At 44.0% G+C, this 18376-nt stretch overlaps 1 protein-coding gene across 3 annotated transcripts in view; it reads left to right on the top strand.

Annotated features, from left to right (window-relative positions):
- USP9X (ubiquitin specific peptidase 9 X-linked) overlaps positions 1–18376 on the top strand; it is a 2614063-nt gene that overhangs the window by 794024 nt on the left and 1801663 nt on the right. For all 3 annotated transcript variants that reach the window (XM_069636534.1, XM_069636533.1, XM_069636535.1), the window contains exon 13: positions 15598–15734. In XM_069636534.1, coding sequence (XP_069492635.1) covers positions 15598–15734 — 137 coding nt within the window. The remainder of the gene's footprint in view (positions 1–15597; positions 15735–18376) is intronic.

Below are 18376 nucleotides of genomic sequence, written 5' to 3'. Positions count from 1 at the left end.
CCCATTCAATGAAGTCAGAAGCTTTTTGGGCGTACAGAAAATCCAATGGACACAACATCACTTTTGCTCTCCCCAGGATCAGATAAAGGGGCCTAATGTTTCACCTAGTCATCCTATTAGGAATGAAAACACATTGGTCTTCCTTCACAACCTCTGTATTTATTTTACTCGGCTGATTGGCTAGGGCACTGGCTAGCATTTTAGTCTCTACATTAATTGGAGATATTGGTCTATAAGAGCCATGTTGCCCCCGTGGTTTCCCTTCCTTGGGTATTACCACTATTGTGGCTTCTCTGAGATCCGACAGGAGCATACGCCTCTCTTTGGAGCATTTCCTGCATTGGCCCTGAAACCTCCTCCTTTAACTTCAACCAGAGCTCCAGTGGGAATTCATTAGGCCCTGCGGTTTTACCCCTCCCCAGCTAGGCCATAGCCTCCTGCGCTTCCTCTACCTGTAATTCCCCCCTTGATTGTTTCTCTGTTCCTCTGACCGTTGTCACTGGCAGTTGTTGCCGGAAATCCCTCCGATCTGCCTTCCCCTTAGTAAACTGTGTTGTGTACAGCTTCTGACAGTGCAGTCCTTTGCAACATATCATCTCCCTTGGATTTCTGGTTGTTCCACTTCCTGGCCCCCTATCCCACCGCCCCCCTAGCCCCTCAACCCCTCTGTCTATCCACCTGTTGATCTGAAAAGCCACTCGGTTAGCTTTCTCCCTTCTTGCCAGACAGGCCCGAAGCTTCTCTGTCTTATTCCCTGTGAGAAACCTGAGGATATTCTCCCACCTACTCCTCTTGGATCCTCTGCGCAGGAAGCCAGGGAAAGGCCATTGCTTTTGGATCCTGACCCTGGGGGTGCAGAAGTGAGGGAGGCTCACCTGGGTGGAGGGTCCTTGAGGATTGGGAGTGGGGTGCCCTTGGGCGAGACAGGGTATCCCCCTTCCCCTATTGACGACCAACCCAAACTCCCTTGAAACCTTTATGGGCTATAAGTCAGTTCCCCTAATTTTTTGCATGTAACACTTGACAGTACTGGGACCAAGAAGAGGCTTTTTGAGAATGTGTGGGCCTGACACCTTTTAGCATTTGGGCCTCCTATAGTTGCCCTCAGTGCAACCATCGGATGCTTTGCATAGACGAGAACAGCGTATGCAATCGGTGCCTTTCAAGGGATCTGGGGAGAGTTTATGCAAGACCTGTAAAAGGTCAACTCTGAGAATAGACGGGTACAATTTTAAGCAGCCTATGCCATGGAGGTGGACAGGGTTGACCCCACTGAAGCATTCCAGGAAGAGGAGGTAGGGCAAAACATGATCCAAATTGGCTTCTTGCTCAGGGACTGGAGCTGCGCTCTAAGTGCAGTGAATTTCACTGTTCCTTGTGCGACTATAGAAGCTGCTCATTCAGTTTCGGCACTCATTCCTGCCTCTTCTGGAACACACGAAGCCCTGGAGAAATCATATGGTATGCATCAGATAAACTCTGACAAGACAGAAAAGCGTGCTACGCAGCTGAAGCACGAGAAACGTGCAGTCAAAGTTTATGGCGTGGAAAAAGTGCACTTGAAGTTTTGATGCTTAAACTTCACAAGCGTGGAAAAAACTGCACAATCAACTTGCAAATCTACTGTATTACCCAGAAAAGTGATGGCGTAGCATATAGACATTACATGCCTATATTGCATGCAGCCAAGCGTTCTCAGCAATAAATACTGAGGCCTATATGCAGGCAGTTTTTGCTTCAGCCATGAAGGGCAACAGATGAATCGGGATGTGCAACCATGAAAGCATGACCGTAAAGAGTCCTTTTTGCTTTGCAACGCCAACATTTGTAATTGATTTGGGTTTATTAATTTACATTTTTCTAAAACGTCAATTCACCTGGCAATTATTTATTAGGAACCGACTAAAGAGCCACTACAAGAGTCAAATCGGGTGAGGCTTTAGCATGTGGATGTTAAATGTGCCTATGGGTACTGTTAGATACTTTGACATGGGCACACAACTGACTCATCGAGGTACATGGAATCTAATAATTGGCAGACAAAACAACCCATGCTTACCCCAGTGGCTGCCAGGCACGTACATTATTTGATTGGAAAAAATAGCACGCATATGTATTGGAGCACAACCTAAAGCATTTCATGATTCTGATCAAAGCTAGAAAACTAAGCGCAATTTCCTGGCTCCAATCTCCATGACAACCTCTTGGACTTTCACCACTCTCTCTCCTCCTACGCTGCACTCAACTTTCCATCCACCGAAGAAGCCTTCACTAACTTTAACACTGCTCTTTATGCTCCCTTTTCCACTCACTACCCTTTTACTACACTAACTTCTAAATTCTCCACTGCATGGCCCTGCATTATACCTCTCATCTGCGCCCTGAAAACAATGTGGAAAAAGCTTCACACTTGCCAAAGTTCAAAGCACTCCCCTGATTTCCAACTCTATCTAACTTCTCTACAAGGTTATTACTCTACTCTTGACTCTACAAAACATGACTTCTATTCATCTCTCATTTTGTCTTCCTGCCCAACCTTGCCACCTCCAAAACTCTCAACCCCATTCTCTCACTTCCTAAACCCACCCCCATCTCTGCTACACTTTCTGCAAATGATCTTACTCTCTACTCAGCATCTAAAATGTCTACCATTCACAATTCCCTCACCAATTACCTTATATCTCCTCCTCCTTACTTTTCTCCACCACTCCTACCTATCGCTTCCGCTACTTAGTCTAACTTTGCCCCCATCAACCCTGATGAGATTATTGCCCTACTCATGGCTAACCCTTCCTGTGCCCCCGCACATTGTGAAGAACATGGCTCCCATTATTGCTCCACACCTTACTTCCCTCTAAAACTCCTCTCACGACAATGCCACTTTTCCTACATCCTATAAGACCGCTACTGTCCCTCTTCTCATGAAAAGTGATCTAGATACTAACTGTTCTACCAAATTTCGCCCTGTCTCTTTTAGCACACTATTCTAAAATCCTAGAGCGAGCAGTATTGGTCGATTCAGAGTTCCTTGATATAACCTGCGGGACCCTCTTCAGTCTGGCTACCAAGCACTGTATTCTCAACTCTGCAGAGACAGTTGGCGGGGTTAGAAGCTTATACTAATATTAATGGACTGAATATTAATGTGTATAAAACTAAAGTTTTCTTGTTTTTGACAGGGAGAATGAATTGAATTATTGTGGTTTTAAATGTTTTTTGGGTAAAAAGGAATTAAGAGTGAATAGTTTTATTTACCTTGTGTTTTACTTGTCTGAGAAAAAATCTCAGCAAACATTTTAATTATAAGAAATCAAAAATGCTCTCACTTGATGCCCAGACTATATTGATAGCCAAGAAATTGTGCTATTTTTCTTACTTGCCAATCATAGCATTTTATAAAACGAAGGTAGTACCTTTTGTTACCAATGGTGCAGAAACTCTCCTCTTTGATTTAAATGCCGATTGGATTAAGCTGGAGGTATTGTTTTGGTGAAGGGTTCTAAAATTAACACTGGATGTACCCGCATCTGTAATAAGGTAGGAGCTGGGTATATGCTTGGTTCACGATTTAGTAATTTGGAAGAACTTGGATATGTTGACTAAAACTGAGGGTGTAGATGCTTCTGCGATTTGGGGGTTGCTTCATTTTATGTACGGGAAACTAAGTTGTCCATTTAATTGTTGGGTTAAAAAGTGTGGGGAGTACATGGAACAGTACAATATAACTTTGGATCTAATTTGGGATTACCCAGACAAAGCAAGCAAACAAATAATAATGGGGAATTAGATTGGATTAATACCATACAGGTGGTACGGAAATACAAACAGTTTGCAGGTCATTTATTGGGCGTGCACCCATTGGGTGTTCTTCCTCATTATTTATATCAATTCCCAAGTCCATTTTGGCACTCACAGTTCATGCGCCTAAGATTGAATCTTTTGCCATCTAATGAAATCTTAGGGACAAGGGAAAAGGTTGCAAGGGAGCTGCGAATTTGCAGATTTTTTGTGAGCAATGGTAATATTGAGACAAGTTCTCATCTCTTGATTTGATTTTTGATTATTTTTTTTTGCCTTTGTAACGCGCACATGACGGCGAGCCGTATAGAGGCGCAGATGGAAACGAGAATTGAACAGACGTTGAGCTCAGATTAGACGAGAGGATGGTTAATTTAGGAATGGAGGAATAGGCTATCTAAAAGATGGGTCTTTAGTGCTCTCCTAAATTGAGGGAGTGACTGTAGGGTCCTAATTTCCAGTGGAAGTGAGTTCTATAGGTTTCACCCCAATAGAGCAATCTTCTTTCTCCCCTTAAATTGTATACAGAACGAGCAATAACCAGAAGATGTTGATCATTGTAACGTAAGGATCTTGATGGTCGATAAACTTAAATCAGATCTTTTAAATAGTCTGGTGCAGGACAATCAATGCATTTAAAGACTAAACATGCTGCTTTGAATCTGATCCAATCTTCCACGGTCAGCCAATGTAATGCTCTCCGCGATAGTGAGACATGTGCGCGTCGATCTAGGCTAAAGATGGTTCTCAATGCGACATTCTGAGCTTTCTGTAATCTTAGTAATTTGTTATGGGGAATGCCAAGCAGTTGGCTATTGCAGTAGTCCAGATGTCTGTTGACTAAGGCGCCAACTACCATGGCATAGTCCTCCCTGGGTATAAAAGGCAGTGCGTTTCTGAGTAGTCGAAGTACAAAATGTACCACCTTGACCTTTGCTCCAACTTGTGCCTCACTGCCCAGGTTGTCTTGCCAGATGCATCCAAGGTTTTTAACCACCTTGGAGACAAATTTCAGGTTTGACCGCAACAAAATTGGAATGGGCAGCTTCTTGGCAGCTGCTAGAAGCTGTTTAGGTCCAAATAAAATCAACTCGATGTTGGCAGCATATAACTGTAGCTGATTGTGGGACATCCAAGTGCTGACTTCATTCAAGCACTGTGCCAATTTACAGAAGGCGTCATCAATATTGGAGACTCTGAGAAAGATCTCAGTGTTGTCTGCGTATGAATGAAAATTCAGTCCACGACGTCTCAAGATCTTTAAGAGGGCGAATGTATAGATTGAATAATAAAGGTGACGAGGAGGACCCCTTTGTAACCCCGCAGATCAGTCTAATGTCATCTGATAAGAAACCCTCCAATCCTACTTGTTGGTAGAAGTCAGTCAAAAATGATCTAAATGAGCACAGTTCTTTCTTTCTTTCATTCTTGTTAGAATGTCAGGTCTTACCTCCACGTCAAATGCATTATTTCGGCCATCTTGTGCAGGATATTATGACTTTGTAGTGCAGTGGTATGGCAATTGATTATAACTTCAAGCTCTAATAGTTAGAGTTGTATTGCTCTATTTTTTTTAAAGGAATTGTTTAGCTAATATTCTTGCCATCTGTGGAGGTTCTGATATTTTGGTGATAGTACATTAGACTATCATATACTTGGGGGTATGTGTTGGTTGTTTTTAAAAGATCTGTTTTTTCTGTGGTTATGAGGAGGATGTATTTTAGAGATGCATTGTATGTTAAACTATTTCTTGTGATAAGGTAAAAGGAATGTCATTACTGAAATGCTTTTAGCTTCTGTAACTGTGAGCAAATGTGATTAGTATGTAATGTAACTGGTTGTTTGGAGAAACGTTCTGTGGAACTAACCCATTACAGTAAAATAGAAATGCAAAGAGAAACGTATTTGCAAGAGTTTATATGCCCAACAGGCCTGCTGGTTTCCTGGGAACAGTTTTAAAAAAAAAGTCTTTACCTGATTTTGCGAGATTATTCCTCTACGCCATTGGTATGTCTACAAATGCATGATTCAAGTGACAAAGTAGCGAAGGATGATAACACTATTTTCAAGGGATTGTGTTGTCCGACGTATTCCTTATCTAAGATAATTCTCTCCAGCTTGCTGGCCTCGGAGATTTTTTCTCTGTAGAGGGCGCTGCGCATCGACGTCCGCCGAGTTGGTGTCCCTCGACAGCCACCGTATCGGCGCCGACGTCACCATGCCCATAAATAGCCACGCGCGGCGTCCGTTGCTCAGTTCCATTTTTACGTGCTTCGTGGGGCCTCGGAATATCGTTGCTCAGTTCAGTCAGATAAACATCTTATTATTCCTCGATAAAACCAACTCGTACTCGATGGCTTCCTCATCCGAACCGACGACTCTGCGGTCCGGCTTCAAAAAATGTTGAGACTGCAGAAAGAAAATGTCACTAACGGATCCTCACAGGATCTGTTTGTGGTGCTTGGGAGTCGAGCACCATTGTTCGGAGTGCGAGGACTGCATGTCCATGACGGCGAAAGCCTTGAAGGAGCGCAAGGAGAAGCTCGAGAGAGGTAAGTCAGTCAAAACCTCCTCGAAAGTTTCTTCGGCTGAGGCATTTGTCTCCTCGCTGTCGAAAGCATTCCCATTCTAGGTCTCGAAGTAGCTCCCACCACTCGTCGAGAACTAGACACTCAAAAAAAAGACGTTGAAGATCCCCTTCCTCGTCATCTTCTGTTTCCCCAGAAAGGGTCTCCTGTCCCACAAAACACACCTCTCAGGCTGAGTGGGAGGAATTCAGGAAAAATATGCTAAGCGTCTTCGAGAAAGTGGCCTCGACCCCCTTGAAGACAGCTGAGGATGATATCCTGGGTGAAAAACCCAAATAATCGAAACGCTGCGAGTCGTTGCACCCGGCGAAAGAGTCCACCCTAGGGTGCCACGGGCCATAGGGTAGGAAGGCATCATCTTCGCTGTCGTCATCAAAAGTCCCTGCCACTCATGGATCGGCGCCATCGACGCTGTTATCGAAGGGTTCTTCGACGCGTCGATCGAATCGACACCAACATCGACGCCGATAAAAGAAAAAAACATGGCTACTTCACAGCCAACGGTTATACCCAGAACCTCCAGCACGACGCTAAGAACGTCGTCGACATCCTCGAGCAGGATCCCGATCCTCTCGAGTTCCTTGAGGCCTCTTCCAGTTTTCTCGACGCCTTTCTCGGCACCTTCGAAGCCTTTTACATCGGCGTTGACGACATCAACTTTTTCTCGGCCAATAATGACAAGTTTGGCTCCTTCTGCTTTAGAAATGGGTTTTACACCATTTCCGAGGTCAGAGTACCCCAGATTATCTTCAATCTATGAAGAAGGGGGGGATTCCGATCAAGAAAGACCCTTCGGGCTGCAGAGGACCACACCACCTGTTTCAGAGGATTTTCCCTCTGAAGAAAGAAGGTTGAAAGACCTACAGGAATCATTACATGAGGCAAGTGGGTTGGACACTTCCCCAGTGGAATTTGTCAAACCAGACCCAGGGGAACATGCCAAAACCCCCTATAGAACCCTGATGGGAAGAATTATTGAATTCATGGGTTGGTCTGCGCCTTCACCTGTTTTTCAACAGGATTACCTTACAGACATACTAGATAAAGTTCCACAGGAGGATCCTGTGGTCCCTTTCCATACTGCTTTACAAAGGAAGATTTCACCAAATTGGGAAACTCCTGAAGTTATCCCTGCAGTCAATAAAAAGTGTCAGCCAAGTGTAGGGTAGCTGCAGCTGACCCTGAATATTTATCAAAACACCCGACTCCAGAGAGCCTGGTGGTTCAAGCGGCAACTTCATCAAGCAGCAGATCTGCTTATCCTACTGTCCCACACGACAGAGATGACAAAAGGTAAGATTCTATGGCATTTGGCATATTCTTCTGCTTGTAGTATGGTGTTGAAGTCCATCAACGCCACTTGTACGCTCGCCAGGTTCAGTCACACACTGTGTGGGAGGGTGCTTCATCAGCGGCTGACTGCATACCGGAAGGAGATGAAAGGGAAGCCTTGCATAACATCATTAAAGATGGCAAAGATGCCATGTGCGAATCTCTTCAAACTGGCATCGATTCCACTGACCGTTTCAGCAGGGCCATGGCGGCAAGTACTACAATCCTCAGGCGTGCGTGGTTATGAAAGTCTGGCTTTGCTCCAGATGTACAGGCTGGACTTTTGAATATGCCCTTTGACGGCTCTTCTTTATTCGGTAAAAAGGCTGATGACAGTCTGAAAAATTTGCAAACATCTAATGCAGCAGCAAAATCTTTAGGAGCTGGAATCCGCCAAACTCCTTTTCGCCCCCCAGGAACCTCTGGGAGAGGAAAGTCCTTTCGCTATTATTCCGCATTCGGGAAAGGCAGATGACAGCCGGCTCAAAGAGGCCAAAGGAGATCCACCCGAGGTGGACGGGTCAAAAGTACTAAGGCTGCAGCAGCAGCAGGTACCTCTTTACCCTCGGCATCTGCATCAGCCGCCCCCAAACCACTCTGAGGTCTTTCCACACAAAACACCTGTAGGGGGCAGGTTAACTCACCATCTGACAGAATGGCAGGCTATTACGTCAGATGCTTGGGCATTGGAGACATTTGCCCAAGGTTACTGCCTACCCTTTCTACGCATCCCTCAGTCATCCACCGGGGCACAGCTCTCTAAAAGTTCCAGATCCACTCCTCTTGCACGAAATTGTAGACCTGCTAGAGAAAGGTGCCATAGAACCGGTACCTGTAGCGGAGAGGAACAAGGGTGGGTACACCCCCCCCCCCTACTTTCTCATACCGAAGGACAGAGGACTGAGACCCATCTTGGATTTAGTGAATTGAACAAGTTCCTCAGGGAGGACAAGTTCAAGATGGTAACACTCTCTCAGATCCTTCAGGCCCTCCAGATTCAGGACTGGCTGGTATCTCTAGACCTCCAGGATGCTTATTTCCATGTGCCAATCCATCTCAAACACAGGAGATACCTGAGGTTCGCAATTGGCGGCTCTCATTATCAATTTCGAGTTCTGCCATTTGGGCTGACCTCCGCCCCGAGGGTCTTCACCAAGCTAATGTTTGTAGTGGCTGCAAGTCTAAGGAGGGAAGGGATCCAAGTCTACCCCTACCTGGACGATTGGCTGATCAGAGCTGTATCTTCGGAACAAGCTCAGATCCAGCTAGATTATGTCTGCTACTTCCTTCACAAACTGGGCTTCTCCCTCAATTTAAAGAAGTCACAGATGATGCCATCACAGAGACTCCAGTTCATCGGACCGGTCCTGGACACTTCCCTGGGAAAAGCCTCCCCACCACAGGTGAGGACTCAAGATATTCTGCAGATGGTCAACAAATTTCAAAATGCCCAACATATCCCAGCCTTCGACTTTTTGAGATTGCTAGGCCTCATGGCATCCTGCATCTTCCTTGTGCCAGAGGCTGGCCTGAGAATGAGATCTCTCCAGTGGGCACTAAGAACCCAGTGGTCACACTACTCAGGAAGAATGACAGATCTCCTCTGGATTTCGGACTGATAACAATCAGCCCACGACCTTCAATGATGGGCCTATCGAGAGAACATCTTGAAAGGAGAAGTGTTTTGGCAACCATGGCCGGAGATGACAGTAGTCACAGACGCCTCCCTCACGTGGTGGGGAGCCCATGCCAAAGACTTGACCATTAGCGGTCATTGGTCTCCATCGGAGTCCAGACTACACATCAACCTATTAGAGCTGAGAGCGATCAGACTAGTGCTGAAAGCTTTCCTGCCATCAGTACAGGGGAGAAATGTCCTGATAATGACGGACAACACGGTGGCCATGCACTACCTCAACAAAAGAGGAAGCGTAGGGTCACTGCCACTGTGCAGAGAGGCAATGCAGCTCTGGTTTTGGGCAATTCAGGAAGGAATCTCTCTATCGGCAGTCCACCTAGCCGGAGAGAAGAACTTGACAGCGGACGCTCTGAGCAGGCAGAGCACAGTCTCCCACGAGTGGGAGCTAGCTCAGGAAGTCCTTCAAGAGATCTTCGCCCTTTGGGGAACCCCTCAGGTGGATCTGTTCGCCACCAGCACCAACAGGAAGTGTTCTCTTCTGTTCAAGGGAATTTCCCCCGAGAGGAGTTCTAGGGGACTCGTTCGTAGTGGACTGGGAGGTTCCACTCCTTTATGCGTTTCCACCAGTCCCTGTTATTCCTCAAATGATCAGGAGGTTGAGAAGATTCCGGAAAACCATGATCCTAATTGCCCCGGACTGGGCCGGGAGAACGTGGTACCCGGACCTTCTGGATATGTCCATCTGCCCTCCAATCCGTCTTCCACTCAAAGAGAATCTTCTCTCGCAGAAGGGAGGTCAGGTTCTCCATCCAGATATAAGAACCCTCAACCTTCACGCTTGGCTTCTGAAAGGTTGAGGTACAAGTATTGGGACCTTCCTGATGACGTCATGGAGGTGTTGCTTTCGGCCAGAAGGCCAGCAACAAAGTCTTTATACCGCTGCCGTTGGAACAAATTTTGCAGCTTGTGCAGAGAGGACAATATCGACCCTTTTTCATGCGGTACACCAACGATGTTATCGTTTCTACTCTACTTGGCAAACTCAGGCCTTCAAGTTGTCCTTATGGAAAATTCAAGTTGTCCTTATGGCAAACTCAGGCCTTCAAGTTGGCACTGTAAAAGGCTATCTCGCAGTGCTATCAATCTTCAAGCGCACTGCGGAGGAACTATCGTATTTCAAACTACCCTTAGTAATACAATTTCTCAAGGGATTAACTAATGTTTATCCTCCAAGACCATTCCAAGTTCCTTTATGGGACTTTAATTTTGTCTTAAATTTCCTAATGGGTACTCCCTTCGAACCACTCCACTCTTGTTCGCTGAGATTTCTCACTCTTAAAACTGTCATATTAGTAGCACTAACATCTGCTAGGAGGGTGAGCGAATTACAAGCTCTATCTTGTAAACCCCCCATACAATTTTCCATAAGGACAAAGTTGTCCTACAGGTGAAGCCTAATTTCCTCCCAAAGGTGGTTTCTGAATTTCACATCACTCAGAAAATTACCTTACCTTCGTTCTACCCTCCTCCCCATCCGGGTAAAGAGGAAGAAAGGCTACATAGGCTGGACCCAAGGCGAGCTCTAAGCTTTTACATCAGCAGACTGGCTAGGATTATGCAAGCAGACCAACTGTTTGTAGGCTACTCAGGTCACAAGTTGGCACTACCCATAACAAAACAGACCATTTCCAGGTGGATTATTTTGGCCATTCTGGAATGTTACAAACTGGCAGGGAAAGAGCCCCCCCCAGAATCTTAGGGCTCATTCAACCAGGGGTATTGCAACATCTTCGGCCCTCCAAAGAGGGGTACCGGTCCGAGACACATGTGCGGCGGCTGCCACATGGTCGTCCGCACATACATTCACAAGATTTTACAACCTGGATTCCTCCGCTAGTCAAGAGACCAGATTTGGCAAAGCCGTATTACATTTGGTTCATTCCTAAAAGGGATACATGACATTCTTACTCCCACCTCCAATTACATGCCACTTCTATGGGAGTCTATCTAAGATAAGGAATACGTCGGAGGACACAATCCCTTCGAAGAACAAGTTACTTCTTAGCTGGTAACGTTCTTTCAATGGGATATTCCTCCGACATATTCCTTATCGCCCCTCCCATCCATCCCCGCAATAATACTTTCCTTGTGGTTGCAGCTCACACTCCTTCAAGGTCAATAGCCAATTCATGCAAGACTTATCTTATGCTACAAAACGGAACTGAGCAACGGACGCCACGCGTGGCTATTTATGGGCATGGTGACGTTGGCGCTGATACAGTGGCTGTCGAGGGACACCAACTCGGCGGACGTTGACGCGCAGCGCCCTTTACAGAGAAAACATTTCTGAGGCCAGCAAGCTGGAGACGAATTATCTAAGATAAGGAATACGTCGGAGGAACATCCCATCGAAAGAACATTACCAGGTAAGAAGTAACTTGTTCTTCTTATCCCTAATGAACTTGCTCAGTCGCCATCTCCCAGGTTGTGAAGTCATAGATTCCACCCCAGAAAGGGAAAGTCGACCCTCAATGAAAGAACTGGCATTGCTGTTTCTGCAATTCCCCTAGAGAGAGAGAGAGTGCCTTAAATTTGAAATGACATCCCATCATTTCAAAGACATCTGCACAAAGACCATGCTTAAAAGACAAAAGAACAGCAGCCAGGGTTACCTACCCAAAACATTTTTTGCAGCCAAATGTGGGGAGGGGAGTACTCCGACGAAATTGCAGATGCCATCATACATCCTGAAATCTTTCTGCGGTGGCCCTGTCATTAATTTCCCACATCATTCTCCCTTCATGTTCAACTAGTGAACATTTATAAATGATGTGACGTAAATGTTCCAACAATTCTGATTGCAATTGTTTTGTGGTTCTTAAAGTGTTTAATATGCTTTCCTACTTGTAGCCCTCTTTTGATAAAGTGCCAGTTCTGCTTTAAATGCATGTAAATTTCAACATGGCTCATATGATATGGTGAATTAAAATATGCATGCCCAATAACATACGTTTCTGCATACTTTAAAACGGATGCCAGTTGAATCATTACTGCTAACTGAAGGTGATTAAAGATGCAAAGATATTCTGAGCTATGACAAGTAATTGGATGGTATTGTGATAGACAGCATGAGGTTCTAGCATTGGTATGAAGCACCTTTATCTAGTTTAGCTGGACAAAAGGTGAGCCGGCACATTTACTGTTCCTTAGCAAAATCATACATTCTGCCAAATGTAACCAAGAGAAGTCAAAGAATGTTAGATGGCGAGAGAGGTAGCCAGTGCTCCAGATACGATTTTGAGGTGGGAGTATTTTACTATTTTTAAACTTTGAGAGTAAATGTGATTTTAAGGGAGTAAAAATGACTTTTTCTCCTTCGCAAGAGAGTAAAAGGTATGCAACATCCATGTGAAAAAAAAATGTATGGAAATCATTACTATGCGGCAGCTTTCTGCATTGTGACAGAATACATCTTTCATTATTTATGGCCATTTGATCTCTCCTCTAGATATTTAAATGTTGAAATCACAAAAACCTTGCCAATTATATAGCAAAGCATACATGAATTTATATTGTGTGTTTTGAGATTCGATAGCAGAATTGTCTTTTGATGTTTAATGAAAGTCCTCATTTCTTGGAGCCATTACTACCTAATGGTATGCCAATGTTATGATACAACAGTGCAGAAAGGCAAGGACTCCATGCTAAATTCTATATCTAATCTCGTGGTCAAATGGTTATTTATATAGCTCTTTTTACAAAGCGCTGTACATAGAACAAATTTATCACAATTAGCACCAAACCAAAGTCGGTACTCCTTTATCGACCTCAAAAGGATGAAAGGCTGAGTTGGACTTGCCTGGATTCGAACCTGCAACCCACAGATCACGCAGATTGCAGCGACGAGTGCTCAACCGGCTGAGCTATCTTATTGGTTAACATCCTTCAGAGGCTGGTTAACCGAGTATCGACTGAGGTATAATGATCAAAGTACCTAGATGTATGACGAACCATTTATGAAGCGCTACATATATTTAAATACCTATCTGGATTATCACAGGGACAGGTTTTGCTGAGTTTCTATTTCAACTACCAATGTAACTTTCGTTTGTTTTTGAATAGCACTTGCACTTTCGAGAGTCAAGTTTTGGATTTTTTATTTGTAGTCTTGAAAATTTGAGAGGCTAGAACACCTGTGATTGGTGTAATGACAATCACTCACCCTTGAGCAAAGACGGTGCTGCCACTGACCATTTATAGTAATGTACTCCATTGACTGCAAGGTTGAATGGATGTAAACTAGACTGTGCATAGTCCTCATTTTACACACTGTTTTTATAATTAAACTGTAAATTAAATTAGAAGTGTAAAAATTATTTCTGCATGATTATGCACACAGCACCGGAACTCTGAAAAATACAATTGTGCAATAATGGTTTGCTTTCACTAGAAAAAAAAGCATAACTTGTTAAAAAAATAAAAAATGTTTAAAAAAACTCAATTGCTACTTAGTTTTCCATCCTATTAATTATAAATTCCTAAAATTCTAGGAAAACATGCACAATGCTTCTGAAGCTGAAAGGAAAGAAACCATTCCTTTTATCACAGTGTGCAGTTTCTTTTTTTGAAAGGCTTCAGAGAAATACATTCTGTTTCAGAGGTGGCTTGCAATTACATCCATGTATATAAAAATCACAAGAAGCCTTCTGGTTTCTGTCAAGTAACTTGACATTTGCACTGCCATCTGCTCTAAACCTGTGTGTAATTGTAGGCAGGAAAATAATAAAGCTGGCGTATTTGCAAGATTTTCATGCATAAAAAGGCCTGGTACTCGCCTTGTCTGGAGCCCTGGGTGCAGCACATCAAACTTTGGTGGTAGCTTGTGCAAAGAAATAGTACAAATATTTAGATGTTAACATAGATCTGTTGAATCGTAGGAACAAACAAATAAAACCAGTTGTTAACATAGCTCTCTGAACCACAACATATGCATACAGAGGGGTGTTAAATGTCACAAAAATTAATCTGGTACAACATCATCGGGGAGAGACTAATTTTACTAGGTTTCCAAATGCCTTAATGCAATTGAGGCATTAATCAGCACCCAACAGCCTCTTAAGCTCATTGGTTCTGAAACTGAGATCTTTGCCCTGGGGTGCAGGCATCAACCCTGATAGTGACACCTTCTCTTCCTCACTAACTTACTTTGCTGAAGTGGCAATCATATAAGATTGTCCAACATAATCATCATTTGAGATGTAGCAATGATCTTTAAATGCTGCAGTGAATGGTACTTTATTCCAGACAAAACCTCACATTTTCAATACCCAGCTCCAGCTGGTAGGTTGCCTAATGCTGTCCTGCCTTGACTAGGGCGAGGCCTTTTATGACTGCATCTTAACATTCGTGCTTTACAAATCTAGAGGCTACAAATGGTTCATAACTAGCCTATCTTAATTTTTAACCCAACAATACTATGGACTTACCTCACTACAAGCCTTCACTGTCTCCTTTTGCGTGCCAGAATAACCTTTAGCACTGTCTGTACTTATCTATATGCAAAAAAGATCTTTTGTTAGAATTATCATGGCAACTCAGATCTTCAGCCACCTAGCTTTTACTCTCTCCCACACTTACACCACAAGCAGACTGCTGATAGATGCTTCTGCATCATTGTTCCTGGCCTTTTGAACCCTCAATCTGCAAATTTTGCCCCACCCAATTCATAAAGCTATTTACGGCATGCCTTTTAGGATACTTACTGCCAATGTCCTCTTCTTTTTATCTCCACTGTTTGAAGATACCCCTGCTCTCCCCAATGCTTTATCACCCACAACACCAGTGTTCTTGGAGATCTCCTGCAGTCTGACACTTACTGTTGTGCCGCCTCCACTTAAACACATCAGGAGATTTGATACTCTGCTCCTGATAATGCACCAGCCTCTGTCCATTTGTAACAGTGACCACCCCTCTGCAGGCTTCCTTGCCACGCCATACTTACTGTAGCTCCAACCGCAGCCATTGGCCTTCCAAAAGTACTAGCTTGTAGGGTTCCCAGGTAGGCAGCATGCAATATATAAATAACATCTTTAATGCAACCCAGCATATGCCTCCATTGATTATACTGTTGAGTTTTATTTTAATTTGAGCTTTTAAACATTAATTTGTGTAGATATATTTTGTCCTGATAATCACGTTTTGTAATTGCGTTTGTTCTTAATGTAATATTTTGTTTTTAAGGATCGAGATACACAAAAAATCCAATGGATAGATCGATTTATAGAAGAACTACGTACAAATGACAAATGGGTCATTCCTGCACTAAAACAAATTAGGGAAATATGTAGTTTATTTGGGGAAGCACCACAGAATTTAAGGTAGGTTTGAACAATTATTATGCCTTGTAATATTTCATTTTTTTTGCAAACATGCATGTTAAAAATGAACTTACCTTTTTCCTCTGCAGATTCTTTAACCATGAGACATTATCAGCCGTTTGGCTGGAACCACATGAACATCTTTCCCGCACTCATGCAGCCAGGGAATTCCATGTGGCTATTCTCGAAGTGACTAACCTTGGGCCAGGATACATTTGCATGTCTTTAGTCAATTTTAATTCAAATACAGATCTCTTGAATGAGACAAGTCCTTCACAGAAATAAACTACAGCCGTCAGGTTGGATTGCATTGTCTGTATATTTCCCCATTTTCTCCGACTGCATAATAGTTGAAAGTCGAGACAACTGCCTTAGTCCATCTAAGACTACTTTGAAAGTACCCCTAAAGCAACCTCAAACTACCCTCCTTCCACCTTTCCATTCACCCAACCAATCACTCACAACATTACAGTTGACAACATACAGGCTTTAGCTCAAAAATAAGGGATGTTCTCTGTTCTGTGAATTCATATCCAGATTGGCAAAGAGGGTATTTTATCTCCTTTCTTTCCCTTCTACCTTCCCACATTGCCCATTTTAATAGCACATCCCTTCTTACCCTTCCTTTCAAGACCTATCTTCCCCTCCAGCCCCACCTCATGTTGACATCCGATTGGGGACAAACTGTCATGTAGGTTTGAGGGCTACTAGGAGTTTGCAGACTCTCGGTAGGCCCAACACCTTCCCCTCAAAAGGAACGTAGACCCAGCCAGACAGCAAGTTCAAACTGTAGTTTATTACAGCCAAAACCAACGGGGATCAGTATAAGGATAGAAGAAATCCTAAGACATCTCAACGTCACCTGGTTTGCAGGCCAGTTTTGTATCTTGATTGAGTCATAGTGACATCACAACCTGAGCCCTACTCCAGAAAACCTATTGCCACCTGGGATTGGGTACTGAGTAATAGTACACCTATAGAGGACGCTATAAATGTTAGTCTACTGGCTTTTGTATGTCAAGTCGCTGGCCTGTTCCATCCCCAAATTACTATCTATAAACAATGTTGCAGTGTGAGGGTCTTACCATTGTTTCTTGCCCATTTCTACCCACCCCTAGGAGGCTGAACTGTGATCGTCTAGAGCTGATCTCCCCATTCCTGGGATCCGCAATGATTCTTAGCTCTTGGTGTACCTTCTCAAGGTAATAAAAATGACTGTGTCTACATTGTAACTGGTGTGTACCACCTTAGACTATAAGTGCCGGTTCATCTCTTGCAACACTTGTCTCAGTGTAACATCTTTGTTGCAGCTTCTATCTGGCGGCGTGAGTTTGCATTTCTTTCCCAGCTTTTGTTTCGATTCATCATCTGGGTTGGCTGGGTCACGTCTTTGGAGCTTCTGCAGCTCTGAATTATGAGAAATTTGCATTTATTGCAGCTGGTGTTACTGCCTTTCAGGGAATGGAATTTTGTTTGTATCTGGTGGCCTTGGAAGCGGGTCCTGTCTCTCACATTTGCTCTCTGTTCAGCCTGAATTCACCTCACCTCAGCTCTTGCTGAGAGGCTTGTGGCTTGCTGTAATTTTCCTAAGCCATAACATGGCTTCTACATGTTTGTGCAATTCTATATTCTCCATTTGTTAGTCACAAGTGGCTCCGTCCGCTCCCATAGGTGCTCCTGCAGTTCCATAAGGTTAACTGTACGCTTGTGTTCTTTGAGTATTCGAGTGTGTTTGTGTCCCGCTGTGCGGATGGCACGTGTGATTCCTCTCTAACACTGCTATGCTGTGGTGTCTCTAACGACGTCAGAAGTGGATTCTCTGCGCTTTAATCGACACTTGTCAACAGGTCTCTTTAGTTGCAGTATGAGGCTCCTCATCCACTCTGGGTAAGGTTTGTACTACACCTGGTCTGTAGGGTTGGCTGAGTGGGTACCTCTCGACATACTGTTCGATCATTGGAGCACTGGGAGTTCGTCCAAAATAGTATGGGTGTTCAAGAGATCTCCTTGGCTACTTCCGTGTCATGTACCTTATAGGAGCCGGGTGAGAGGGTGTATTTGCCCATCCCTCTTCATTTCCCCCCCTCTTGTCAACTTGACTCCCATATCTTTATATGACGGTCCTTTTTCTCTGGGCTGCCATATCTTCGTTATTCCTCTAAGGTGTCCATAACAGTTTGTGTTATCAAATGACCAGGTCATGTAACGGCATACTCCGTAGGGGTTGCACCAGATCCACTTCCCTTCATAGAACCTTGGATCATGGGGATTGTCCAGCTTTATAGTTCCCACTGGAAATAGTTCACATTGCACAGTCTTCATTCTTAGCTTGTCTCGTTCTGCAACAATCTCATCCCTTGTTCCTTCTATGTTCAAGTCAATCAGTGTTTGCATTCCAGTTGCCTCTTCTGATGTTTTCTTGAACCTTGCCATGCATACCTTGATCCCACATACAGATGCGGCTCCCAGGACACCGGCCTCAGCTATCACCTTCTGTCAGATCTGACAGCCATGATGGCATCCATGACTATATATATATATATATATATATCATGGACGTGGTAGCGTCCATGTAGTTATGGTTAAGTTGGTGTTCCCCCTGGACGAATCCTTACCAAACTTTGCAAAAAAAGTAGATGGCC

This window comes from Ambystoma mexicanum, chromosome 7p (assembly GCF_040938575.1).
Source record: "Ambystoma mexicanum isolate Mex_15411 chromosome 7p, UKY_AmexF1_1, whole genome shotgun sequence".
Lineage (NCBI taxonomy): Eukaryota > Metazoa > Chordata > Amphibia > Caudata > Ambystomatidae > Ambystoma > Ambystoma mexicanum.
Note: the sequence above shows the minus strand (reverse complement) of the source record. Positions and strands in the feature narration are given on the sequence as shown.